At 42.2% G+C, this 27,912-nt stretch overlaps 1 protein-coding gene across 1 annotated transcript; it reads left to right on the top strand.

Moving 5' to 3' along the window:
• Positions 1-267: 267 nt before the first annotated feature.
• LOC142312257 (uncharacterized) lies at positions 268-27,912 on the top strand. Its single transcript, XM_075351189.1, has 7 exons — positions 268-352; positions 10,295-10,444; positions 10,574-10,753; positions 10,836-10,959; positions 11,043-11,140; positions 11,338-11,428; positions 20,379-27,912. The coding sequence occupies exons 2-7, from the start codon at positions 10,367-10,369 to the stop codon at positions 21,221-21,223; spliced, it is 1,416 nt and encodes a 471-aa protein (XP_075207304.1). The 5' UTR covers positions 268-352; positions 10,295-10,366; the 3' UTR covers positions 21,224-27,912.

The raw sequence follows: 27,912 nt of genomic DNA, 5'->3' as shown, positions 1-27,912 counted from the left end.
TCATCACAGGTCCTGGAAGCACAGAGCAGCCATATATCTAGGGTAGATGCTAGAATGTACGGGCTCCTGACAGGTATGATGTAACTTGTCATGTGATGGGGCGTGTTCAAAATGCAGCCTGATGGTTCCAGACAGAAAAAAAATGTTTATTTTGAGTCCACGTCGGCATAGAGTTGATTATAATAGAAGCAGGGTCTGGGGGTAAGAACTGCAGATGGGGGGGTGCAGGATTATAGTGGACGGAACAAAACATCACCACGCCCCCAACCAAGCTGGCCACGCCCATGACCTGACTGCAGCCCGTACATTCTAGGCTCAGCCATATATCTAGTGTGCGGCTCTGCAGGAGGAGGTATGTGGAGATTCCCCATTACTGGGGCAGGGGGCATTAACCCCTTCAGCTCTGAGACTTTCTTGGTGTTTTTCTTTCGCTGATTTCTATGAATCGTGAGGTTTTTGTTCCTTTTCCTCTGATAGATACAAACGCCCCAACTATGAGAGGCCGGAAGTGAGGAAACCCGTCTACCCTCAGTCCTCGGCCCCTTTCTGCCCTCAGTCCTCGGCCCCTTTCTGCCCTCAGTCCTCGGCCCCTTTCTGCCCTCAGTCCTCGGCCCCTTTCTGCCCTCAGTCCTCAGCCCCTTTCTGCCCTCAGTCCTCGGCCCCTTTCCTGCCCTCAGTCCTCGGCCCCTTTCCTGCCCTCAGTCCTCGGCCCCTTTCTGCCCTCAGTCCTCAGCCCCTTTCTGCCCTCAGTCCTCGGCCCCTTTCCTGCCCTCAGTCCTCGGCCCCTTTCCTGCCCTCAGTCCTCGGCCCCTTTTTGCCCTCGGTCCCTTTCTGCCCTCGGTCCTCGGCCCCCTTCTGCCCTTAGTCCCTTTCCTGCTCTCGGTCCTCGGAGGTCCTCGGCCCCTTTCCTGCCCTCGGTCCTCCGCCCCTTTTCTGCCGTTGGTCCTCGGCCCATTTTCTGCCCTCAGTCCCTGTCCTGCCCTTAGTCCTCAGCCCCTTGTCTGCCCTCAGCCCCTTTTCGGCCCTCGGCCCCCTGCCCCCTCTCTGCCCTTGGCCCTTTTCTTGCTCCCACTGTTCTATATTTCTATACGATCTGTTCTGTTACTCAGCAGCTATTAATCATTACCAGACCGTTAAAGGGAACTTGTCACCTAGAATATGCGTTCTGACCTATCAGCAGACGCATGTGTGCTCTAATTACACCTCCCTACCGATCCTTGTGTTGTAAAATTGTATAATATGAAAGTAATAAAAAAAGTTTTATTACCTTCATATTTCCTATGTAAATTAGAGAGCCGCTGGCCACATGGGCGGCGCCTTGCCCTAAGGATGTCTGCATACTTTCCGTGGTATCATTCCCCTGTGGGCGTGATACCATGGAGTCACATGAGCGACGTCCCCGTCGCTCATTCTATCCTGCGCGCATTGCAGGAGGCTTCTTTTCCGGGTGTTCACTCGCCGGCTTCAGACGCGCATTGCGCATGCGCAGTGAGCGTCTGACACTGACAAGCAGAACCCGGAAGAGAAGCCTGCCGCAATGGTAAGTATAAACGCGCGCAGGATAGAATGAGCGACGGGGACGTCGTTCATGTGACTCCATGGTATCATGCCCACAGGGGCGTGATACCACGGAAAGTATGCAGACGTCCATAGGGCAAGGGGCCGCCCATGTAGCCAGCGGCTCTCTAATTTACATAGGAAATATGAAGGTAATAAAACGTTTTTTATTACTTTCATATTATACAATTTTACAACACAAGGATGGGTAAGGAGGTGTAATTAAGGCACACATGCGACTGTTGATAGGTCAGAATGCATATTCTAGGTGACAGGTTCTTTTTAAGGCCTCGGGCACACGTTGAGTATTTTGTGAGGGCTTTTTTTACCCCAGTATTTGTAATCTAAAAACAGAAGTAGGTAATACAGTTTTCCTTTGATTGTCCAATTCCTGGTTTTGGCTACAAATACTGAGGTAAAAAAACTCACCAAATACTCTGTGTGTCCACGTGGCCTACAGTTTAAGTTACAGAATTGCAATGTTTAATATTCTGTGGCTCAGTTTGGCATCTGATTAGTTTCTCGCACCCGTAGACGTGAATGACATTCGATCTCTGGAGATAAATTAGGGATGGTGCGATTTTTCTTTCACACACTTAGGCCCCTTTCACACGTCAGTGATTCTGGGACGTTTGTGCTTTTTTTTAAACGTACCAGAATCACTGACATACGCAGACCCATTATAATGAATGGGTCTGCTCACACGTCAGTGATTTTTCACTGCACGTGTCTCCGTGCGGCGTACCCGCGTGTGCGTGATTGCCGCATGGAGACATGTCCATTTTTTCTGGCATCACTGATGTCCCACGGACCACGCAGTGGTGTGGTCTGTGAAACACGTGCCAGAAAAAAACGCTCTTTTAAAATAATAAACATTTTAACTCACTCGGCTCCAGCAACGCTCTCTGCAGCCCGTGCAGCTTGCTGCTTCCGAGCCGGCTCATTATTGTCGCGCATATTCATGATGCGCGACACAGCCGACCCGGAAGCAGCTGCTGTGGGGGTCAGCGCCGGCCGGATGCTGCACCGCGGGAGCGATCAGCACCATGGACAGCGGGAGCGGGCGCAGGTGAGTTGATTTCTAAGTGCAATCATGGGCCACGGAGAACGGAGCCCGGATTGCACTTAGACAACCCACGTGTGCCGTGATTCACGGCACACGCAGGGACATGTGCGTGTTTTACACACCAGTAAAAAACAGCAGTGTTTTTCACTGACGTGTGAAACGAGCCTTACTTGGTCAGTGAAAAAAATCTTTCATCTGTCTTCCCCATTGAATAACATTGGTCCGAGTGCTATACTTTTTTTTAACAGATATAATTCACACTGAAATCACAGTCGTGTGCATGAGTCCTTAGAGTGTGAGCTCCTGAATTGTTATGGGCGAACCCGAACTGCACATTCTGGGGTCCATACGAGATACTTAAGTGTCTGTTCACAGGCCCCAAACACAGACTTCTCAGGAAAATCTGTGTAATTGTTCAGGTTCGGCCACCCGAATCATGCTAGAAATTGTAAAAAGAAAGAAAATAAGGAATAAAGCAGGAGCGTTATACTTACCGACCTTCCCTGCGGCTGTCATACTGCTTCCAGGTCCGATCATTGATTGTCATACATATTCACTGCTTCCAACTACCCACCAGCAGTCCTGGCATCTCTGTTTGCAGTTATACCATGCCCCCACCCTATGTGACAGCGTCTGTGATTGGTTGGAATTACACACGCTGTCTGTGTGCCTATAGTGGTGTAAAAAGAATTAAATAAAAAAATTGGCGTAGGGTCCCTCCATATTGTGATACACAGAACATAACAGATAAAGCACATGGCTACAGGTTGCAGTTCCCAGCCATGTGCTTATCTTGGCTGTGTATCAAAATAAGAGGGACCCTATGGGTTTTTTTTAAATCTATTGGATGCGACAAATCTGGGCGGCTACAGGCTGCTACTTTTAGGCTGGGAGGGCCAATACCCAGCTGCCGGATTTATCTTGGCTGGGTATCAAAATTTGGGGGGACTGCATTGAATAATTTTTAAAAAAGCCACATAGGTCCCTCTTATTTTGATGCACAGCCAATATAAGCACACGGCTGTGGGCTGCAGCCTGGAACCATCTGCTTTTTCTGTGCTGGGTATCACAATATGGGGAGGACCCAAGCCAGTTTATTTATTTTTACACTCTAGGGACGCAGACAGTGTGTGTGATTCCAACCAATCAAAGACGCTATCACACAAAGCGGGCGCGCAGTCTGACTACAGGCGCGGTCTGACTGCCACTAATCAGAGACGGCAAGAGAGCCAGTGGGCGGGGGAAGCAGTGAATATGTATGAGGATTAATGAGCAGACCCGACAGCAGTGTGACAGCCGTGGGGAAGGTTGGTAAGTATAACACTCCTGCTCTAATCCCCCTAGCCCTTTCTACCCACCATTTTACAGTAGAATCTTCTGGTCTCCAGAGACTTATATGGGGTTCAGCATCCAGGCAGATATTTGGGTTTAAGTCTGATCCCAAATAGGATTTTTTTTTTTAAAAAAAGTCCGGCTGGACCTGGCGAACTTGAATATCTGTGGGTTCGCCCATCTCTACTCCTGAGGCAAACGAGAGTGGGGGCAGTTTGGGGGGATTATTCCTGAGTGCCAGATGTACATTGTGGGGGATTGTATTGATTTTAGACAGACCAAGTGGTCTTATAGTGGCCATCCACACGTCACACTCATCATACACAGATGGCAGCGTTCCGACTACCTTCTGCACACACATAATACTACTTAAGGGTTGCTAACCATCCAGAAATATATTGTCTGTCCATGATTTTTTTTTTAAACTGTCTGGAAAAAAATAAAGTAAACTTGAAACCCATGCTCTATGGTACAACTGTATACAGTTGAAACCAGAGGTTTAGATACACTATCTAAAAAGACAGATATACATGTTTTTTCTCACTATCTAACATGAAATCAGAATAAATCTATTCTGTTTTAGGTCAATTAAGAACCATAATTATTTATATTTTCCAAATGCCAGAATAATGAGAGAGATTGTTTTAAGGCATCTTTGTTACTTTCTGCAAAGTCAAAAGTTTACATACACTAAGGCGGGCTTTGCACGTTGCGACATCACAAGCCGATGCTCCGATGTCGCACGAGATAGTCCCTGCCCCTGTCGCAGGTACGATATCTTGTGATAGCTGGCATAGCGATAATTATCGCTACGCCAACTTCACATGCACTCACCTGCACTGCGACTGTCGCTCTGGCCGGCGACCTGCCTCCTTCCTAAGGGGGCGGGTCGTGCGGCGTCACAGCGACGTCACACGGCAGGCGGTCAATGGCGGCGGAGGGGCGGAGATGAGCAGGATGTAAACATCTCGCCCACCTCCTTCCTTCCGTATAGCCGATGACGGCAGGTAAGGAGATGTTCCTCGTTCCTGCGGCTTCACACACAGCGATGTGTGCTGCCGCAGGAACGAGGAACTACATCGTACCTGTCGCGGCACCGGCATTATGGAAATGTCGGAGCCTGCACCGATAACGACGCTTTTGCGCTCGTTCATCGTATCATCTAGGATTTACACACTACGACATCGCAAGTGACGCCGGATGTGCGATGTCGTAGTGTGCAAAGCTGCCCTAAGAGTACTATTCCTTTAAGCAATATGGGACAGCCCATATGATGATGTGATGTCTTTGGAGGCTTCTGATAGGTTTATTGGCAGCATCTGAGTTATCAAGAGACATCTGTGGATGTATTTTAATACACCCCTGAAACACATTGCTTTTTTGTGGTGCATCATGGGAAACTCAAAAGAAATCAGGAAGAGAATTGTGGATTTGCAGAAGTCTTTTAATCTTAATACTCTTAAAAACCTAGATTAGGTAGCACGTAACCAAAAACTCCTTAGTGTGCTGATATATCAGACTATACCATATGATATTAAATATGGTGACCAAAGAGCCTATAGACATAACAAAATTAACAAAAAAAACAAAACACAAAAAAAATTGAGTGGGATTATTTAGCCCAGAGATGGACAGTGGTCCACTATATGAGCACCAAAAAAAAAAATAATCAAAAAAACTCAATATAAACAACCAAGGTACTATATATTTGTCCTCAAAGGAGGAACTCACAATATTTAAAAGTACTCTACATGAGAATAATAAGAACAATCTCACCCATATTGTGTAGCTTGGGGTACATCAAAGTTTCCTCTGTGTGGGTCCTTCCATTTTCATGTTGTCACTGACCCTACACATCCCTAGGGAAACTGACTTCACCTGTTGCCCCAAAGACTTCCACCCTGACAAGGGCAGACCACATCTAACCCTCACTTAGATGACATCTAACCCTCACTTTGGAACCCCTATACCATTCCTGGCCTCGTCCCGACGCTATAGTGTCTTTTGGGAGCTTGGGCATAAGACCTCTGACCTCTATTGAAATAACGGAGTCCCCTGATGATTCAAATATGATGAAACGCATCGGGACGAGGCTATGAATGGTATAGGGGTTCCAAGTGAGGGTTATATGTGGTTTGCCCTTGTCAGGGCGGAAGTCATTAAGGAAACAGGTGAAGTCAGTTTCTCTAGGGATGTGCAGGGTCAGTGACAACGTGAAAATGGAAGGACCCACACAGAGGAAACTTTGATGTACCCCAAGCTACACAATATGGGTGAGATTGTTCTTATCATTCTCATCTAGAATACTTTTAAATATTGTGAGTTCCTCCTTTGAGGACCAATATATAGTACTTTGGTTGTTTATATTGAGGTTTTTTTATTATTTTTTTTTTGGTGCTCATATAGTGGACCACTGTCCATCTCTGGGCGAAATAATCACACTCAATTTTTTTTGTGTTCTGTTTTGTTTTTTTGTTAATTTTGTTATGTCTATAGGCTCCTTGGTCACCATATTTAATATCATATGGTATAGTCTGATATGTCAGCACACTAAGGAGTTTTTGGTTACATGCTACCTAATCTAGGTTTTTAAGAGTACAGTCATATGAAAAAGTTTGGGCACCCCTATTAATGTTAACCTTTTTTCTTTATAATAATTTGGGTTTTTGCAACAGCTATTTCAGTTTCATATATCTAATAACTGATGGACTGAGTAATATTTCTGGATTGAAATGAGGTTTATTGTACTAACAGAAAATGTGCAATCCGCATTTAAACAAAATTTGACCGGTGCAAAAGTATGGGCACCTCAACATAAAAGTGACATTAATATTTTGTAGATCCTCCTTTTGCAAAAATAACAGCCTCTAGTCGCTTCCTGTAGCTTTTAATGAGTTCCTGGATCCTGAATGAAGGTATATTTCACCATTCCTGTTTACAAAACAATTCCAGTTCAGTTAAGTTTGATGGTCGCTGAGCATGGACAGCACGCTTCAAATCATCCCACAGATGTTCAATGGTATTCAGGTCTGGGGACTGGAATGGCCATTCCAGAACATTGTAATTGTTCCTCTGCATGAATTCCTGAGTAGATTTGGAGCGGTGTTTTGGATCATTGTCTTGCTGAAATATCCATCTCCTGCGTAACTTCAACTTCGTCACTGATTCTTGCACATTATTGTCAAGAATCTGCTGATACTGAGTTGAATCCATGCGACCCTCAACTTTAACAAGATTTCCGGTGCTGGCATTAGCCACACAGCCCCAAAGCATGATGGAACCTCCACCAAATTTTACTGTGGGTAGCAAGTGCTTTTCTTGGAATGCCGTGTTTTTATGCCTCCATGCATAACGCCTTTTTGTATGACCAAACAACTCAATCTTTGTTTCCTCAGTCCACAGGACCTTCTTCCAAAATGTAACTGGCTTGTCCAAATGTGCTTTTGCATACCTCAGGTGACTCTGTTTGTGACGTGCTTGCAGAAACGGCTTCTTTCGCATCACTCTCCCATACAGCTTCTCCTTGTGCAAAGTGCGTTGTATTGTTGACCGATGCACATTGACACCATCTGCAGCAAGATGAAGCTGCAGGTCTTTGGAGGTGGTCTGTGGATTGTCCTTGACTGTTCTCACCATTCTTCTTCTCTGCCTTTCTGATATTTTTCTTGGCCTGCCACTTCTGGGCTTAACAAGAACTGTACCTGTGTTCTTCCATTTCCTTACTATGTTCCTCACAGTGGAAACTAACAGTTTAAATCTCTGAGACAACTTTTTGTATCCTTCCCCTGAACAACTATGTTGAATAATCTTTGTTTTCAGATCATTTGAGAGTTGTTTTGAGGAGCCCATGATGCCACTCTTCATAGGAGATTCAAATAGGAGAACAACTTGCAAGTGGCCACTTTAAATACCTTTTCTCATGATTGGATACACCTGCCTATGAAGTTCAAAGCTCAATGAGGTTACAAAACCAATTTAGTGCTTTAGTAAGTCAGTAAACAGTAGTTAGGAGTGTTCAAATCAAGAAATTAATAAGGGTGCCCATACTTTTGCACTGGTCAAATTTTGTTTAAATGCGGATTGCACATTTTCTGTTAGTACAATAAACCTCATTTCAATCTAGAAATATTACTGAGTCCATCAATTATTAGATATATGAAACTGAAATAGCTGTTGCAAAAACCCAAATTGTTATAAAGAAAAAAGTTTAACATTAATAGGGGTGCCCAAACTTTTTCATATGACTGTATTAGGATTAAAAGTTACATTTTAGCCTCTTATTTTTTGCTTTGTACACAATTATATATAAGTGACCTCCCTATATTTGAGGACTGCTGATTTGACTTGCAGAAGTCTGGTTCATCCTTGAGTGCAATTTCCAGATACCTCAAGAGGCCTCGTTCATCTGTACAAACAATTATACGCAAGTACAAACAAGATGGGGAATGTTCAGCCATCATACCGCTTCGGAAGCAGATGGCTTCTGTCTACTAAAGATGAACGTGCTTTAGTCAGACATGTTCATATCAACCCAAGAGCAAAAGCAAAAGACCTTGAGAAGATGCTGGCTGAAGCTGGTAAGTTTGTGTCATTATCCACAGAGAAACGAGAACTGTGTTAAAATGGGCTGAAAGGCCACTCTGCCAGGAAGAAGCCATTACTCCAAAAGAAACCTAAAATAGCCAGATTAATGTTTGCAAATGTACAGCGGAACCTTAATTTTTGGAGACATGTCCTATGATTTGACTAAACTAAAATTGAACTGTTTGGCTATAATGACCATCATTACAGTTAGAGGAGAAAGGAGAAGCTTGGAAGCGTAAGAAAACCATCCCAACTGTGGAACACGGGGGTTGCAGCATCAAGTTGTGGGGTTGTTTTGCTGCAGGAGGGACTGGTGCACTTCACAAAATAGATGGCATCATGAGGAAAGAAGATTATGTGGCAATACTGAAGCAACATCTCAAGACATCAGCCAGGATCTTAAAGCTTGGGTGGAAATGGGTCTTCCAAATTGACAAGGACCATAAGCATACTGACATACTGATTACAAAGTCACAAAGCCTTGATCTGAATCCTATTGAAAATGTATGGACAAAGCTGAATAGACAGGGGCAAGCAAGGCGACCTACAAAAATGGCTCAGTTACACCAGTTCTGACAAGAGGAATGGGTCCAAATTCCTACCAACTATTGTGAGAAGCTTGTGGAAGGATATCCAAAACATTTGACCCAAGTCATACAATTTAAGGGCAATGGTACCAAATACTAATGAAATGTATGGAAAGTTTTGACTTTGCAGAAAGTAATACAAATGCCTCTCTTTCTCATTATTCTGACATTTGGCAAATATAAATAATTTTGGTTCCTAATTGACATAAAATGGGAAAGGTTGATTCTGATTTCATGTCAGATAGTGATGCAGATGTGTTTTTATAGAGAATGTATGTAAACTTCTGGTCTCAATTGTATGAGAGAGTCGGAGTCGGGGAAATTGAGGAGTCGGAGTTTTGACTTACCAACTCCACAGCCCTGAATCTATGGAATCCAAAGGCCAGAACACAAAACATAAAACACTGTAAATGGAGACGTTGGTATCCTGTCCACTGTATTTTTGCAAACAGAAATGGTTTGAAAAATGTTTCAAACTTCTGTGTGTAAATCAGACATGGGATTGATATGATAAAAGATTACAGCCCAGGGAAGAAAGGAAACCTTCATATAGGCGGCTGATGGTGATGGAGTCAGTGACGGACACCGGACAAATATGTTTGTAGAGACGTAGTAGAAAATGAAGATGTCTTCATCATGGAGTCGTTATTTCTCCTCTCACGTGTAATGAATATCTCCTGCAGTTTTGCTGATGCCGATTCCAGTGTCGGTAAATGAGACGAGAATTAGCGATATGGAAGATGAGTCTATGAGAAACGTAATTCAGGTGCCGACTCCGAGGAGGAAACTGCTTGTTGTGTGTGTGGTCTAAAAGAAATAGGTTTTACTAGTAGATCTATAGAAAAAAATTGAATACTGTGAAATAATAAATAAAACTAGTAATACATGAATGATCTTCCACTACTCCTGTTCCACCACTACTTTGGTCCATCGCCATTTTCTGTATTCCCTAGTCAATTCCGACGAACAAGTCATCCCTACAGTCATTCGGTAAAGAAAGCAGTGGGGGACATAGCTAGTGATAGGACGCATAGCGGACATGTCTTAATCAGGAATTAAATATATATTCCAGTCCTTGCAAGAAAAATAGAATACATATATGTTTTCTCTCATATTATTAAAAGTGATTCTTTATGATTTTACATCAACTAATGGCCTTTCCATTTAGGTTCCTATAATATCAGATCCTCTCAGTGGAGATCTTCTATATAAGAGAATTTTCTTCACTGACCCATCAAGGATGGATATGGAAAGGGAGGAGATTGCAAAGAGGATATTACACCTCACCCTAGAGATCCTCTTCCGGCTTATTGGAGAGGTGAGAGATTCTGATGACGTCACATTACACCATTGTTATCTATGGGAATAACAGATGGACAGAACTGGAGAGGTGAGGACTGTGGAAATGTCTGTAGTGAGATTTATTACTGTGTCTCTCCACAACCAGGATTACACAGTAGTGAAGAAAACCTCTAGTGATCGCTGTCAAGACCCTGTATCTGAGGGATGGGGTAGACCCCTGAGCCCAGTCACGGGGCCTCCACCTCACCCCCTGATATATGAGGACTTCAATGACCAGAAGATCCTAGGACTCATCTACAAGATGATTGAGCTGCTGACTGGAGAGGTGACACTGCTGGGAATGCTGGGACATTATACAGTAACGCTATGAAGGGATCGGGGGATGACGGTATCATTGTATGTGTCAGGTTCCTATAAGGTGTCAGGACGTCACCATCTATTTCTCCATGGAGGAGTGGGAGTATTTAGAAGAACACAAAGATCTGTACAAGGACATCATGATGGAGGTTCCACAGCCCCTCACATCACCAGGTAATAGACAGGACTAAATACACACTACCTATAATGATCTGTATGTAAAGAATGAATTCAGTCCCTGTATGTGTTTCCTCCAGTTCTATCCAGTAAGAGGACAACACCAGAGAGATGTCCCCATCCTCTTCTTCCACAGGACTCTAAACAAGAAGATCCCAATGTTCCTCAGGATCATCAGGTAGATGGAGAGAAGGTGTCATGAAATCTCCCTATGTTGTGTAGACGGCTGTGAAGGTCTTGTGCTTAGTCTTGTTTTATCCTCCAGTATTATATGATTTATACTTGTGTAATGAGAGCGGTGGAGATGGCAGGATTAGAGCTGATCATAGATGTGACTTCTCCATCTGTCTGTGACTTGTACAATATTTGTTTCAGGGGGAAGATCTGAACCATATTAACACTACAGAGACATATGTGAGGGGTGATGAGCGGAGTAAAAAGGAGAGTCCTACATATGACTACCCAGGTGAGTAGTCACCACTAAATACAGAGAAGTCACAGATTCTTCTCAGTCACCGACTGTGGCTGCTTTATCAGTTGTTTTTATTGTCCACACATATCACAATTGTGTTATCACCACAACATTCTCCTGCACACAAAAAAAACCTGTTTAATTACTTTGGGCACTGAATGCCTGTCTCCTATAGAACTTACAACCTGGAGGTTCCACCTACCTCCTGGAATTAGATGTTAACCCCTACCTGTCCAGATTTGCAAGCTACAAAGCCAAATGACAGCGTATGTAGAATGTGCTGACAAGTTAGAAAATCACTTGAAAAAAATGTATTGTGATTGACTTCCAAGAGAAATTGTAGGGTAATGAAGCTGTTTCCTTCCTAGATTCCTGATATCTTATTGAATGTATCTCCCTTCTCTCCCTTCTGTGCTGCTGAATGTGCTCATATGGTCCCTACAACACAAGGTCCAGTCTGTCTGGCCAAACTTTGTATTTATAATCAACAGCATTAAATGTGCAGTGAGAACCAAGCGAATTTCTGTACAAAAACAATAGCTTTTCCCTTTATCATGATTTTTCCATTTTTTTTTTTTCAAAACGTTTTTTATTGATTTTTCAAATTTGTAAAAACATGACAAATATCATTGCAAAAGAAGAACATTCATCTGACAAAATGTGACATAGAGGTGGGTGATACCCCAATTTGGAGTTCCATGTTGCTGTTCGATTTAAGATAGTATACAGTAACATTAAACCAAAACAGAGGTAATGAAATATAATATAACATATGCAATACAATTCGTTAAATCTCTGTGTCGTCCCTGAATGATTTCAATTTTGCTAGCGTGCCTTGGTATTCCCAACCGTCTCGTCTCCCCCTCCCTCCAGAGCCCCCTCCTAGGTGATTCTCAGTTTACCCAAGCTGTCCTGGATATCGCGCAGGATATACCACTCGAAGTGAACAAAAGGTGCCATCAGGCTAATTATTTCTCCCTGTGTGAATTGGCTTTCAATAAAATGTCTCCATCTCACAAAAAACTTGGCTGTCAACCCATCTTTATCTCTCTCTGCTTCTAGTTTTTCCAACTTTAGAAGGTTGTGTAGTTTGCCCATAACCTCCTTTATGGATGGGCCCTCCCTTTGAATCCAGTGTTTTAAGATGCAACGCTTAGCTATCATGGCTATGTCATGCGTTATTGCGTATTTCCTCTTTTCCTGCGTGCTCGGTCCTCCTCCTACTCCTCCCTCAAAGGAGTGGAAAATCCACACCATTAAGTCTAGATTGCTGAAAATTCCCCATGTTGACTGGGCAAATAGTCTGACTTGGTTCCAGAACCTAATGATTGTCTCACATTCCCATAGCCCATGCAGCATATCCATTTTCTCTTTTTGACACTTAGGACACCACCTATCCCTACCTGGTATGTTGAAACCCATAATGGCCCTATGTAGAATTCTGAATTGAGTGTCTCTCCATCTCTCATTGGTAATATGTTTCCGCACTTGTACCCATCCTTTCAGTATATCATCTACCACTTGTTCCCTTCCCAATTGTTTTCCCCACGCTGTTAAAGTCTGACTATCCTCCCGTGAAATAAGCACCCCCTTAGTGGTCGATAAATTTTAGAGACATTTACACTTGTTACATCACATTCCAGTAACTCATCAATCGAACTTCTATTCAGCTCTCTTCCAACCACACCAAGGTCTCCTATTATTCCATGTTTCAATTGTTAATATTGGATGATATGTGAGCTATTAAGGTTGTACTTATCCAACACTTCCCGACCTGTCATCCACCTCCTGTCCTCCACATTCATAACATCTATCATTCTCCTGACTCCCCTCTTTTTCCATCTAGTAATTAGCTTGTTTTCTCGTCCCAGGGGAAAATTTGGGAATGCCCAGGGGTTTAAGTACTTGGACACTTTCCATGAGAGCCCACGTTTTTTCCTTACCGACTTCCATGTTAGCATGGTGTCTCGAAATATAATTGAGTTCCTTATGTGCCCTTCAACCCTGGATAGTGGGGAGTGCAGAATGGACGTCAGATCCCACGGTGACGCATATTTAGTTTCCATCGCATGATCTGAGTGCCTACTCGTTCCTCTCACCCAATAAATTACATGCCTCATGATACATACAAGATTATTCCCTTGGACATCTGGAAAGTTTAGACCTCCCTTCTCTGCTGACTTCATCAGTGTACGCAGCTTTATTCTGGGTTTCCTTCCCCTCCACACAAATTCTGTATACGCGGAGTTGAGCTTATTCACATCCTTTAGTTTTAGCAATAGCGGGATCGTCTGGAAGGGATACAGCAGCCTAGGAAAGCTCATCATTTTTATCAGGTGGCATCTTGCCAGTAATGGAAGTGGTAGACCTTTCCATCCCTTTAATTGAACTATAATTTTCCTGATTAGCGGTCCATAGTTCAAGTTAAAGATTGTTTCCACCGTTCTTCCTATATGCACTCCCAGGTATTTAATTGAAGATTGTGCTATAGGAAATCCACATAGACAGCCATCCCTTACTTGTCCCCCCATTGTCCCATGATGCCCCTTTAGGAACATGATCTCGCATTTTTTTTGTTCAGTTTGAAACCGGAGAATGAACCAAATTTTTCAATCAAGGCAAGAGTCTGTGGCAAATCCGCACCGGGTTCCCCCCATATAAAGTATGATGTCATCAGTATCATGATTCCTTTTAAAGCTATTTTGTCCCTGTAGTATGCTTGACAACTGCTCGATTGCCAGGTTGAATAAAAGAGGCGATAATGGGCAACCCTGTCTTGTTCCCTTCCTCAAAGGGAACACGTCTGATAGAAAGCCTGGAGTGTGTACCCTAGCTCCCGAGTTGGCATAAAGGTTTCTAATGTAAAGTCTCATCTTGCCTACAATCCCTACGGCCTCCATTACCCTGTCTAACCACCTCCAATTTACATTATCAAACGCTTTTTCTGCGTCAAGTGTAACTAGGGCAGGTCTAGCCCCTCCCTCAGTGAGACCCAGTCTAACCGCGTCTACCACTAGAATTGTCTTTCGGATATTGGTAACGGCATTTCTCCCCTAAATAAACCCCACCTGGTGGTTCGTAATGATCCTAGGTAAGATCTCGGCCAGTCTATTAGCCATGATCTTGGACATAATTTTTAAATCCTGATTTATGAGCGATATAGGTTTATAACTAGAGGGATCATCCAGTTCCTTGGTTCCCTTGGGGAGTAATTTAATATATGCTATGTTGGAATTTTTGGGTATTTCCGCCCCTCCCAGGAAAGCATTAAAGACTGAGGTTAGATCCGGCGAGATCAGATCCTTCAGAGCCTTATAGAATTCACTGTTAAAACCGTCAGGTCCCGGTGCCTTGTTGGTGTTAAGCTCCCCAATTGTTCTTGTCACCTCCTCTACTGTGCTATCTGCGTTTAAGGCACTCAAATCTTCCTCCATCAAGCTAGGCATTTGGGCTTGTCTTAGCCACTCTGCCTCGTCAGTCATGTCGTAATTCCCTGACCTATATAGTTTTCTATAGTAATCTCCCAGCAATTTATTAATGTCCTTAGGATCCGTAGTCAACTCTCCCCCTTTTGTTTTCAGTTTAGAGATCACTGTCATTTTTCTGCTGCCCCTTGCCAGATTGGCCAACATCCTCCCCGCCTCATTGCCAAACCTATGTAAGTCAACCTCCTTGTGCGACCAGAATAGTTGTTCCTTTTTTTTGGCCCATTCGTCAAATCCCTCTTTTGCCTCCAGCCATCTGCCTTTTGTCATAGGAGATCTATTTGTCACATAATTTGTATATGCTACCCGTACTGCTTCACTATGGAAATTATAATTCTCATTGGTTTTCCGTTTGATCGTGGCTGCGTACCCCACCAGACGGCCCCTTAGGACCGTTTTTGCCGTTTCCCAAAATAACACTGGGGACTCTCTATGTTCCTTATTGTCCTCTGCGAATTCTCCCCACCACTCTTGTAGCACCTTGTGGAAATTATCTTTCCTTAGAAGGAATGATGGGAATCTCCATATGATATCTGATCCTCTCCTGAATTTCTCTCTAATGCCCAATCTCACCGGACTATGATCAGAGATCACCATATTCTCTATCACACAATCTTGCGTTCTACTCAGTAAATCTTGCGAGATCCAGAACTGATCAATTCGTGACCAGCTATCATGAGGGTGAGAGAAGTGTGTATACTCTCTGTCATGTGGGTGAGTTAGTCTCCAGATGTCTTTCAGTCCTACGTCTTCTAATGTTACATCCCTATTGTCTAAACTCCTGCCCACATTAGCTGTCCAATCCTCGCCCCTCCTCCTATCTTCAGCTGAGTCTGGGACTGTGTTAAAATCGCCTACTACTATAATGTTAGCCTCCCCATCTGCTATTATGGTGGCCTTTATGCCATCATGGAATGTGATTTGTTGTGAATTTGGGCCATAGACATTATAAATACTGAGTTTACCCGCTGGACTAACGATTGTTAAGTGCTGCCACCTTCCCTGGTCGTCTGCCTCATGTGCCACTACCTCATGGCTGAGTTGTTTATTTATTAGGATCATAGTGCCCGCTTTTCTACCTTGTGCCGCTGCCCCGTAATCGGTGCCCACCCAATGTTTCTTCATGCGGAAAAAGTCCTCCCCCCCAAGTGGGTTTCCTGTAATAAGGCAATGTCTGTCTTTAGTCTTTTCAGATGTCTCAATATCATTGCTCGTTTGTTAGGTGATCTCAGCCCTTTAACATTCCACGTAGTTATTGGTATCATGTTTACCTGTGTATTCTGCTTTTACTACTCCCTCCCCTATGGGCCCCTGCATCAAGGAAGACGAGATGTTCGACACTAGAATCACAGTTGGTATCACAAAATCGACACTCCCTTTCCCCACCTTGCAAATATAACAAATACAACAAAGAGCATGTAACTGTAAAACATATATTTTCCCTTCTGAGAAATCCACGGCGCTTTCCGCCACGTTGGTGAGCTCCCCTATTCCTAGCCAAAATATGTAGCTCCCTAATCACCCCCCATAAAATATATGTTCTATTCCCGGACTAACTTGAATAAGCCTTTGAAAATTATGCAAAAATTAGCGCAGTATGTCAAAACCTCAGCAAGATTCTCCAGTCCTACTTATCTCTGACTCCAGGTAGCCATCAGTCCGCTTAGAACAAGCCCACTTCATTTGAATCTGGATGACGTTCCTGGACAAAGGAGAAAAAGAAAAAAGACCAAGGGGAGAGAAGATGGAGAAAAAAAGAAGAAGAAAAAGAGAAAAAAAAAAAGAAAGAGGGGGGGGAGAGGGCCCAGACTTTGGGATGTTTTCCTCACTTTTCTCCTTTCCTCCTCCTCCTTTCACCTCCCCATCCCTCTCTCCTTAATGCATTCTCCTCAACGCCTCTTCCTGTTTGAAAAAAAAACAAAAAACCAACAGGCAAAAAAGGAAAAACAATGAGTGAGTTCCAGTTCAGGTATCATGGTTTCTCTCCAAGGGTTGGTTCCTGTGTTCTGGGCGAGAATTATGCTGTTGACCCGGGCTTAGCCTCCTTTCCTCCCTGGTCTCGACTTGCTTTTGTCCCCCAAGATGTCCCACGTCTCTTCCTGAGCTTGTGGGGGATCCTCTTCTATTATTCCCTTCTCCACTAGATCCTTTTTCTTGCCTTTCTGACCTAGTCTTGTCGAGCTCTGCCATGAGAATGTTTTCTGCTTCTTTGTAGTCCTTGTAGTATACAAACGAGCCATTGGGGTTTCTAACTTTCAGTGTAGCAGGGTATAATAGCTGGCATTTTACTTTTTTGTTGTACAGAAATGAGCAAATTTTGCTGAATTCTTTTCTTCTTCTGGATACTTCGGCCGAGTAATCTCCAAAAATTAACAGTCTGTTGCCTTGATATTGTAGTGGATGCTTTCGTTCTCTAAAGGCCCTCAATATTTCCTCCTTATGCTTATAATCGAGGTACTTGACTATCACCTGTCTGTCTGTTATTGGGGTATTGTTGCTTGAGTTTTGGCCCTCTCCCTTATTCGCCTCCTGGTGTCTCAGTGGACCCACTCTGTGGGCTCTTTCAACTCTGAATTTCGCCTTTATGCCCAGGGTCTGCGGTAGCTCCAACTCGCATATATTATCCAACTGTCCTATCGACACCGACTCTGGTAATCCCACTATACATAGGTTGTTGCGTCTCGATCTGTTGTCCAAATCTTCCGCCTTATCCTTCAAGTATTCATTAGATTTCGCTAGAGCTGCTATTTGTGCTTGCATAGCCAGTATTGTCTCCTCGGAGTCAGATATTCTCTGCTCTGATTCTGCCAGTCTAGATGCATGGGCATTTATCTGTTTTTGCATATTAGCTAATGATGTTTGTATGGCTGCCTCAATAGCCACTTTAATCTCTTTTGACAAGTGTGATGCCACTTCGTCAGCCAGTTTTTTATAGTCCACATTAAGTTTTTATGTGTACTTGTCTTGGCCTGCAGGTGGTGCTGTTTTCTTAGCTCTCTTTGTCTGGACTGGGCCACTGCCTCCCTGCCCCAATAACTTGCAGGCTTGTGATGTTGGTGTAGCAAGCTGTTTTCTGTTTCCTTTGTAAGGGGTACTGTTAATTCTTGCATTTGACTTCCTGTGTGTCTGAGTGGGATTAATCTCCCTGTACTGTTTGTCTGTTTCATCCTCCAACACTGCTGTGTCTCTGAGCTCCCCTGCTTTGCCAGCATCTTCTTCTCTCCCTTCTGCCTCCATATCTCCCTCATCCTCCCATTGTGATCCACCCTCATCAGTCCCCTGCATCCACTTCTCTCCTGCTCTGTCCTCCTGTGACTCCTCGCTTGTATCTCCCTTATCTCCTGTTTCCTCGCTCATATCTCCCTTATCTCTCTCCCTACGGCTCTGTGTTTGCTTTTCTGTGTCTTGTACCATGCGCTCAGGCACCTCCCCCATCAGGCTCATCGGCGCCATGCTGTTATCTTCTTCTCTGCACTGCCCCTCCATGTTACTACTTCTCCAGGCTCCCTCACCACTGCCAGCGCTTCTCAGGAGGTACTGTTCAATAGCTGGCTGCTTTAGATAACCTTCTGTGCTGCTCTCTGCTTGGTGGCTCGTCCAGGGGAGGCTGTTTTTAGTCGGTTTCTGTGAGGGGTGGCAGGAGCCTCTTCTCTAGGCTTCCACCTCAGCCAGGACCGGATCCGGAAGTTTTACGTTTCTTTTAAAAGCAACTAATTTCTAAGAGGATTGCGATAAACTAGACAAAACGACATTCCACGTCTGCCATGATATATCTCTAAGCTGTGTGTGATTGATGGCTTCAATATATATTTACTCATGTCTGCAGGAGATATGTTGGCTTGAGCCTTGGTTTTATGGCATCACTGTACATCATAAATTATGTTTTTGATCCAAAGGAATTTGAAAGCTCTCAATTGGGGAGAACTAATAACTTTTCCTACTTTTTCTGGTCAGGGCTAGAGATGAGCAAACCCAAACAGTAAAGTTCAGCATTAGTACCGAACACAGACTTTACAAAATCATTGTTCGATTTCGTAGTTTTAAGTGCTTTATGTAAGCAAAGCACTCAAGTGAGCAGTGCTGTGCTCAGGTACACTCAGTTCTCGGCCCATTGCGAGTCAGTTGCAGTGTTTGAATGGCTCACACTTGAAGTAAAATCAGTATTATCTGTTGTAGTAAGTACAAAAAATAGAAGTAAATAAATATGTAAAACCCCACCCTCCCTCCCCAGAAGTGCTCTGTTTATGGCTGGCTGTTTGTGGTCGGAGACCCGAACTGCCAATCATCAAGTTCCAATTGGGTTCAGGTCAAGTCCGGGTCCCAAAAGGAACTTTATCTAAAATTCTGCTGACTTCAATGGGTCAGCTCATCTCATGTCAGGACTCATCGTAGATACAATGGTCCATCATAAATGAGTGCAACTCCGGTTTCGTATTTGAGTACAAACCCCAAAGATATGTTCTTGTTGGGAATATAACTTGTTGTTTTCTTCTATATCTTCATTTTTGTAAAGGCTCATTCTGTATGATGTGTACGATTTGCCTGCCTCAATTATGAGTCTGTATCTCCCTGGTATTCTTTAAAAAAAAAAAAAAAAAAAAAGGGTCTTCATTGTCTCTGCGAATGCATGAGATCTAAATTTAAGTCACCTTTGCTCTGCACTAGTTTAAAAGGTTTTAGTGACCAAGCTAGTTTGCTAGTTTTGACCTTAATGACCAATTTTCGAAATCTGACATGTGACTTTATGTGGTAATAACTCTGGAAAGCTTCAACATAACCCAGTGATTCTCAAATTGTTTCTTTGTTTTTTGATTGTTTTTTTTCTTAACACATTGTACTTTATGTTAGTGGTAAATTTAGGTTATTTTTTTTTGTTTGTGAAAATATTGCAATTTTGATGAAAATTTAGCAAATTTCAGTTTTTATATCCTTTATCCAGTTAGTTATGCTGTACAAAATAGTTTAGATATAACATTTCCCAAAAGTTTACTTTACACATGCACAATTATCAAGCATCATTTTTTTCATCACTTTTTCCTTAGGGACCTATTTGTATGTAAATGGATTTTAAAGGGCCTATTGTCGCGGTCATCTTCCTATTTTTGGAGACTAGTGACAAATTCAGGGTTGGGATCCCTCATTTCCATCGGGGACTCTTCATTTAAAAGTGGTTTCATTTCTTCCATTACATCAGGCATTAATGTCAGTTTTGTTGTCCAGCTGTTCCTACAGGCTAGGCTGTTTACAGCTTTTTATTCCAATATTTGGGAGGCAGAATGAACAAACAGTTGAGCACCATGCTCTATAGTTCATGCCAGCCTGTGAACTGTCATTGTCTTAGAGAATAATTCAGTTTTGCTACATAACATTTCTATAGACATTTTTAAGTAGAAATGTTCAAAAATCTAAGTTTTAAGGATATATTATTAAAAAATAATAATTGGTTTTATTCTTGGCAGATGACTATACTGAAAGATCACAGAGACAACTAACATCTTCAATTTTAAAATCAGATGACTTTGAAGTTACACAGGATACAATTGAAGTGAATGCCATTACTCTAGATATCCCATCATCCCTTTACAGCAAATATTTATCATCTGATCCTATGAAACAGGTTCTCTCTTCTGAAGCATTACAGACTACTGAGATAAAGAAAAATCACAAAAGAAGCATTACAAAACTAACTGCTCTTAAAGTAAAGAAGCCAAATTCATGTTCAGACTATGGAAATAATTTTCCCATTGTAACTTCATTTGTTAAACATGAAATACTTCATACAGAAGAGAATGGATTTCCTTGCTCCAAGTGTGGAAGATACTTTAGCCAGAAATCAGTTCTTGTTAAGCATGAGAGAACTCACACAGGGGAGAAGCCACATTTATGTTCAGAATGTGGGAAATATTTTGCACATAAATCAATTCTTGTTAGACACCAGAGAAGTCACACGGGGGAGAAGCCTTTTTTATGTTTAGAATGTGGGAAATGTTTTACAGAGAAATCAAATCTTATCAAACATCACAGAATTCACACAGGGGAGAAACTATATTCATGTTCAGAATGTGGTAAATATTTTAACCGGAATTCGATTCTTGTTATTCATCAGAGAACTCATACAGGTGAGAAGCCATTTTCATGTTCAGACTGTGGAAAATGTTTTGTACATAAATCAAGTCTTGTTAAACACCAGAGAATTCACACAGGGGAGAAGCCCTTTTCATGTTCAGAATGTGGAAAATGTTTTGTACAGAAATCAATTCTTGTTAAACACCAGAGAACTCACAGAGGGAAGAAGCAATATTGATGTCCAGAATGTGGGAAATGTTTTAACCACAAATAGTACCTTCATTGAAATCAAATAATCCACACTGTGAAAAGCCATGATCCTACTATAGGAAACTGAACTCACTTTATTGTATTTGAGGTAGGCACAGAAGGCAATTTAAATAAAAGTTCGGGTTGCTGTATTAAGATTCCCTAAAGAATGCAGAAAACACAGAAAATAAACGGTTTTTCAGCGCAGTCAAAACAGGATACACAGTCTGAACAATAGCACTTCAGTGGTAGTCCAGTACACAAGTCTCTCAAGTCAAGTATGGAGACTTCACACAGGAGGCCTTCATACCTCCACACACAGACACCTATTTATATACCTGCACTTTCTTATATCAACCATACCATACCTGGGGGTGTAGATATGTGGGCAGATAATTCCACCCCACTCCCACTCTGTGACTGCTTGTACACCATGTTCCAAATTATTATGCAAATTGGATTTAAGTGTCATAGCGATTAATTTTTTTCTTTCAGTGAAACTCATTGATGGTATTGTGTCTCGCGGTTCTTTGGATCACTGAAATCAATCTCAGATATGTGTGATGATTAGTTTGCCAGGTGAGCCCAATAAAAGGAAAACTGGATGTTCCACAATATTAAGCAGGCCACAGTTTTCAAGTATCATGAAGAAAAAGGATCTCTCTGCTGCCGAAAAGCATCAAATATTGCAATGCCTTGGATAAGGGATGAAAACATTAGATATTTCTCGAAAACTTAAGCGTGATCATCGTAGTGTGAAGAGATATGTGGCTGATTCAGAGCACATAGGTGTTCGTGCTGATAAAGGCAGAATGAGGAAGGTTTCTGCCAGGCAAGTTCATCGGATTAAGAGAGCAGCTGATAAAAAGCCATTATAACCAGCAAACAGATATTTGAAGCTGCTGGTGCCTTTAGAGTCCCTCGAACCTCAATGTGTAGGATCCTTCAAAGGCTTGCTGTGGTGCATAAACCTACTATTTGGCCACGCCTAACCAGTGCTCACAAGCAGAAACCGTTGCAGTGGGCTCAGACATACATGAAGACTAATTTTTGAAACAGTCTTGTTTACTGATGAGTGTCGAGCAACCCTGGATGGTCCAAGTGGATGGAGTAGTGGATGGTTGGTGGATGGCCACCATGTCCCAACAAGGCTGCGATGTGAGCAAGGAGATGGAGGAGTCATGTTTTGGGCCAGAATCATGAGGAGACATCTGGTAGGCCCCTTTAGGTTTCCTGAAGGTGTGAAAATGACCTCTGCAAAGTATATAGAGTTTCTGACTGACAACTTTCTTCCATGGTACAAAAAGCAGAAACGTGCCTTCAGAAGCAAAATCATCTTCATGCATGACAATGCACCATCTCATGCTGCAAATAATATCTCTGTGTCATTGGCTGCTATGGGCATAAAATGAGATAAACTCATGGTGTGGCCACCATCTTCCCCTGACCTCAACCCTATAGAGAACCTTTGGAGTATCATCAAGCAAAAGATCTATCAGGGTGGGAGGCCGTTCACATCAAAACAGCAGCTCTGGGAGGCTATTCTGACATCATGCAAAGAAATTCAAGCACAAACTCTCCAAAAACTCACAAGTTCAATGGATGCACAAATTTTGAAGGTGATATCAAAGAAGGGTTACTATGTTAACATGTGACTTGGCCTGTTAGGATATTTTGGATTTAAATAGATTTTTATTTCAGTGAATGTGACCTCCTAATGCTGCAAATTTCATAAATGAGCATTTTCTGTTCTTTAAAATATATAAAATATTTAGAAACTCTACGGTGTCTAATAATTTGGAACAGTGCATTTTGGGTTTTTTTTAAATTTCGAATATTATACTGTTATCATTGGGAGGTTTCTTCAATAAAATTAGATGTATACTCTAACGGGTGATGACTTTTATTAGATTGACTGTCATTTGCACTGACCATTTAGGAAAATCAGAGAAAAAAAAAATCAATTGTATAAAAATTTGGAACATGGTGTATACCCTATCCTTGCCACACAATTTTAACAACCCGCTTGCTACTGGGCTTACATCACTGAGTAGATCCACCTCTGTGATACAGGTCTACCTTCCATGACATGTCTGGCGGCCATCTTACAATACCGAGACTGTGTAAAACTATTTACTAAAAAATATTTGGTTGACCATGAAATGTAACACCTGAAGAACAATATATATTATTGACAATTTGTACAAAAACATGAAACAGTTGTACAATTAAAGGAAAAAGGGAAATCACTTATGGGACTTACTGTTGTTTTTGTAGTATAAGACACACTTTTAGCAAGAAAAAATGTTGGTAATAAGTGAGTGCGTCTTATTGTCTAGAGGTGGCTTTCTGTGATGGAGGAGAATGCTGAGACATAGTCCGTGCTAATCAATAATAGAAGTGCTCTCTCTCCTCCTGCCCCTCACTGATCTACGTATGAGATCGCTGAAGAGAAATAGAGGAAGCTACTAGGAATTTGCACAAAGGCTGCACGTCCGGAGCATGCAGCTGAAGGATCTTCCACCAGACAACCTCCATTACCGGTCAGGTCATGTGATCAATCATATGACCTGGTAGGTCATCCAAAATGGGGTAATGTGTACACAATGTGTGTGTATATAAATATGTAACAGCTGTATGTAAATGTGCCTATGTAGCAGACCGTTGTGTTATGACTCCCAGGGTGCAAATAAATCAAGAGAGATATTAAAAACAGGCCTCTATACAGTCTAGAAGTACCCTAAATCTGACTCTATTTTGTCACTGCCTGATCGCAGAGGTTGGCAACCTAAAGTTATGCAGTGGCGCCCCCACATAACGTCAGCTAATCCTGAGTGTCCTTAACTGTGCCCTAAACTATAAACCAAGGTAACATAAAACAAGTGTACACAGGCAGAGAGGGAGACACAGGGCTAAAGACATTCACACAGTCATACAGGGAAGACACAGTAAACTAAAAGAATCTCAAAAGACTTATGGAATAAGTGGAACTCCTCCAAATCCAAAATGAAACAGAATGAAAGAATGCTGGAAATAGAAACACACAAACAAACCACAGGTAAAAGCAAAAGTGATAACTCTGCAAAATATCATAAACTGATGAGCGGGGGCTCCAAACAACTATCAGCCTTTGAATATAGCCTGCACTGACTAAGTGAATGGCAATAATAAGTAGCCTCTCCCAAGATGTAATAGGGTAAACAAAATGAGGACGCGAACACACCTGAGTAAAATAAAACAAAGGCAAGGCGCAAGAAAGACAAGAACTAACAGCAATTGGACTGAGACAAAACAAGCTTTGGTCCAACAGAGAGGGCAACTGACCACAACACCAGAGGTCACCAGATCAACCTCCGCAGTTGAGCCATGATAATGTGTATGTAAATGCAGCGCTAAATGTGTGTAGTTAGCATAGCTCTAGACCATGATCTTTCCACCACCAAACTTAACTGTTTCCTGGATCCATATGGGCTCCAGTAGGTCTCCTGCAGTATTTGCAGTGGCTGTGGTGTAATTCAACTGAAGATTCATCAGAGAAATCCATCTTCTGCCACTTTTCCAGCATCCATCTGTTAGCCTGTTAGCAGGCTGTAGGACTTGGCAAATGCCACATGGTTTTATAATTGTCTTTTGTTTAGTGCTGCCTTCTGGGCACTGATTCAACCATGGAGGCCATTTCGAGACAGAATCCTACAAACTGTTCTAGTTGACACAGGGACTTGAGGTGACCAGGCCTTTTGGAGCTCTGCTGCAGTGGAAGAGGGTCTGGCTTTGGATTTTCTAACCAACAAATGTTCCTCCTGAGCAGTTGTCTTGTGGGGTCTGCCGGACTTGGGCTTGTCGAAAACATCTGCAGTCTCTTCAAATCTTTTTTTAATTCTTTGTACTTGACGCTGAGACACATTAAAGGTGCCAGCCACCTCTGCAGTGAATCTGGTCTTAAGCCTCTTGATAATCAAGGCTTTGGTCGCAGGGTGGATTTTTGGCATGTTGTCAGAGGTCAAGTTGCAGTTCAAGTGAAGGTCTGGGGTGCTGGGTTTCTTTTTATACACACCCACTAATTAATCGATCAGTTACTTAGCACATGTGAGGATGTAAACTAGGATTTAGTACATTATATGACAAGGCGACAAAACGTTTGTCTTGCCAAAATCTGACCTTTCTGTGTTCATTAAATGATCAATATTTCAGCTTTGCAGCAACTTTATTTTCATAACCTAAACCTTCAGCTTTCAAAGGAGAAATTTATAAAACCAATGGATGAATTTAAAGTCAGGTTATAAGCTTTTATTTACATAACATGGATAAGCGACAGAACTTTTGTCAGGAACTGTATCATCCATTCTTGCTTTATAGTAACACCTGATGTGATTAATTTATTAAGACCCTTTCCTTGCTAAGTTTAGTCGTTTTTTTTAACCATCAATGGAAACTGACTCCCTTCAAGCCAAGACTTGGAACTTGAGGAGTCGCCAATATCTTCCTAATCTGCCGATTCATAAGTTTATGAGCTCCTAAAGCCATGAAATAGACAAGGAAATTCGGAGCTGCACATCCTCACTGTTTTGTGGACCTTTGGAGATAAAGCATCTTCAGCCTTGGCTCTTTAACTCTCCACATACATTTTCTATTATTTTAAATTCTATTTTTGTATCTAAATTGTAATATTTGTGCTAGTTGCTACTTTTTTTTTAAAGGGGAAATTATAATAAAACGTCCTTAATACCTTTTTACCTTCTCGCAAGAAATATTAGGGCTACAGCAACATCACATATTTTATACAGAAGAATAGCGCTGTCTCCATAGTTCTTTATACAGTGACTTATAGATCAGACAAGCTCCTCATATTTAGGCAGTTTCTATTTTACTCAGACACTTTTTATATGAATAAGATCTGTGAGTCTCAATATATCGAGTAGAGAAGCTCCAGGGACAAGGACCCCGTCTCGTATTGACACGCTGGAAGCCCGAAGTCTCCAGCCCCAGGGCCCAGATTCTCTTATTTTTGGCTCTTTATAACTATGTGTCGGACACAAATCTCTTTGAGAATTTGTCTCCAGAGCATATTTTTAATGAAAGGTGGCATTACCAGTGTGAGACATTTATTGGCTAACAGTTATAATCAAATTCAGCAGAACTGATCTTTTGTCTCATTGCAAACACATCTACAGCTGCAGTTGTGATATTGTAGTGCTGTCTGCTTCACTGCAAAGCTGTGCTAGATGTCAACTAACACTTTGTCAGCTTCAATATCATATTCAGCCAGTGTGGGGAGAGGAGCAACACAATAAAACTTTGCCTAATTTCAAACACAACACATTACAGTTGTAGTTCTGCTGTCATCTCTACTATATGGCATCTCCCCCACACACTTGCTGTGTAATTTGAAAGCTTAACAAAAGATAGTTGTAGTCACACACAGCTCTGCAGCTGAGCTAACAGCACAGGACAGGAGCAGCTGCAAATGTGTTTGTAATGAGATAAAGTTCAGCTCTGCTGTACTGTTAGTTGTAATCACACACAGCTCTGCACTGAAATCACTTAATAAAAATGGTAATGGTACGTTTCATTGAACAAGCGCCAACCTTTGTTGGAAGCTGCTGGTCAGTTTTCTGATATAGTTGTAGTGCATTTGGTCTGACCAAGCACTCCGCCCTATAGCCAGGGGGTGTCCACCATCTTATTTAGCCAGGGACCTATCTGTCCAGACACGCAGATTTTTAATCACACATAGAGGTATTTACAGTTAGGTTCGTGATATGATGATATCACCATGTCGAGGTAATCGGGCTCACATGGATTGGCCAATACATAAGCTAAAAATCTCTCTTTTTTGTCAATATTTCCAAAGCAGTAATGCAATGCCTATGTCTTTTTATTCATTTTTTACGTTGGCTATGTATTTTTCTCCTTTCTCCAATATTCTCATAGCAGTAATGCAATGCCAATGTATCTTATATTACTGAGTGCCAATGGATATGCTTTTCAACCCTGTGCCAGTGATTGCACAGGTTACCCATCCGCTACGGAGTCCAATATAAACTTATCACTCTCACCCACAAAACCCTTTACAATTCTGCACAACCTTACATCTCCTCCATCAGCTCTGTCTATCACCTTACTTGTGCCCTCCATTCCGCTAATGACCTACGACTGACATCTTCTATTGATTGAAACTCCCGTCTCCAAGATTTCTCGCGAACTTTGCCAATTCTTTAGAATGTACTACCAAGAACAATTTGCCTAACTGACAATACCCACAATTTTAAGCGTGCCCTAAGATGCATTTCTTTAGACTAGCCTATCACCTCATGTCACTTATCTAACTATTCCGATTTTGCCCTTACAAAATTTTCTTCCAGATCTCATCCTTTTTATCATCAGTTTACACCTTCCATACACTTAATAGCCCTCTGTATCTGCACTTGTACAAATATTGGCTGATGACCGAGCCATGCAACATATTAGGAATTTTCTATAATTATATTGATGGCTGGATTACACAATACAAGCACTTTTTACCATTTACCTCTTGTGCCTCCCCTATTTCCTCATAGACTGTAAGCTTACGAGCAGGACCCTCACTCCTCTTGGTATCTGTTGAATTTAGTTATTCTGTAATCTCTCATATTGTCTGTACATGTCCGCTTTGAATTTTAAAGTGCTGCGGAATATGTT

Source organism: Anomaloglossus baeobatrachus, chromosome 5 (genome assembly GCF_048569485.1).
Source record: "Anomaloglossus baeobatrachus isolate aAnoBae1 chromosome 5, aAnoBae1.hap1, whole genome shotgun sequence".
Classification (NCBI taxonomy): domain Eukaryota; kingdom Metazoa; phylum Chordata; class Amphibia; order Anura; family Aromobatidae; genus Anomaloglossus; species Anomaloglossus baeobatrachus.
This window is presented reverse-complemented; position numbering and strand designations above follow the sequence as displayed.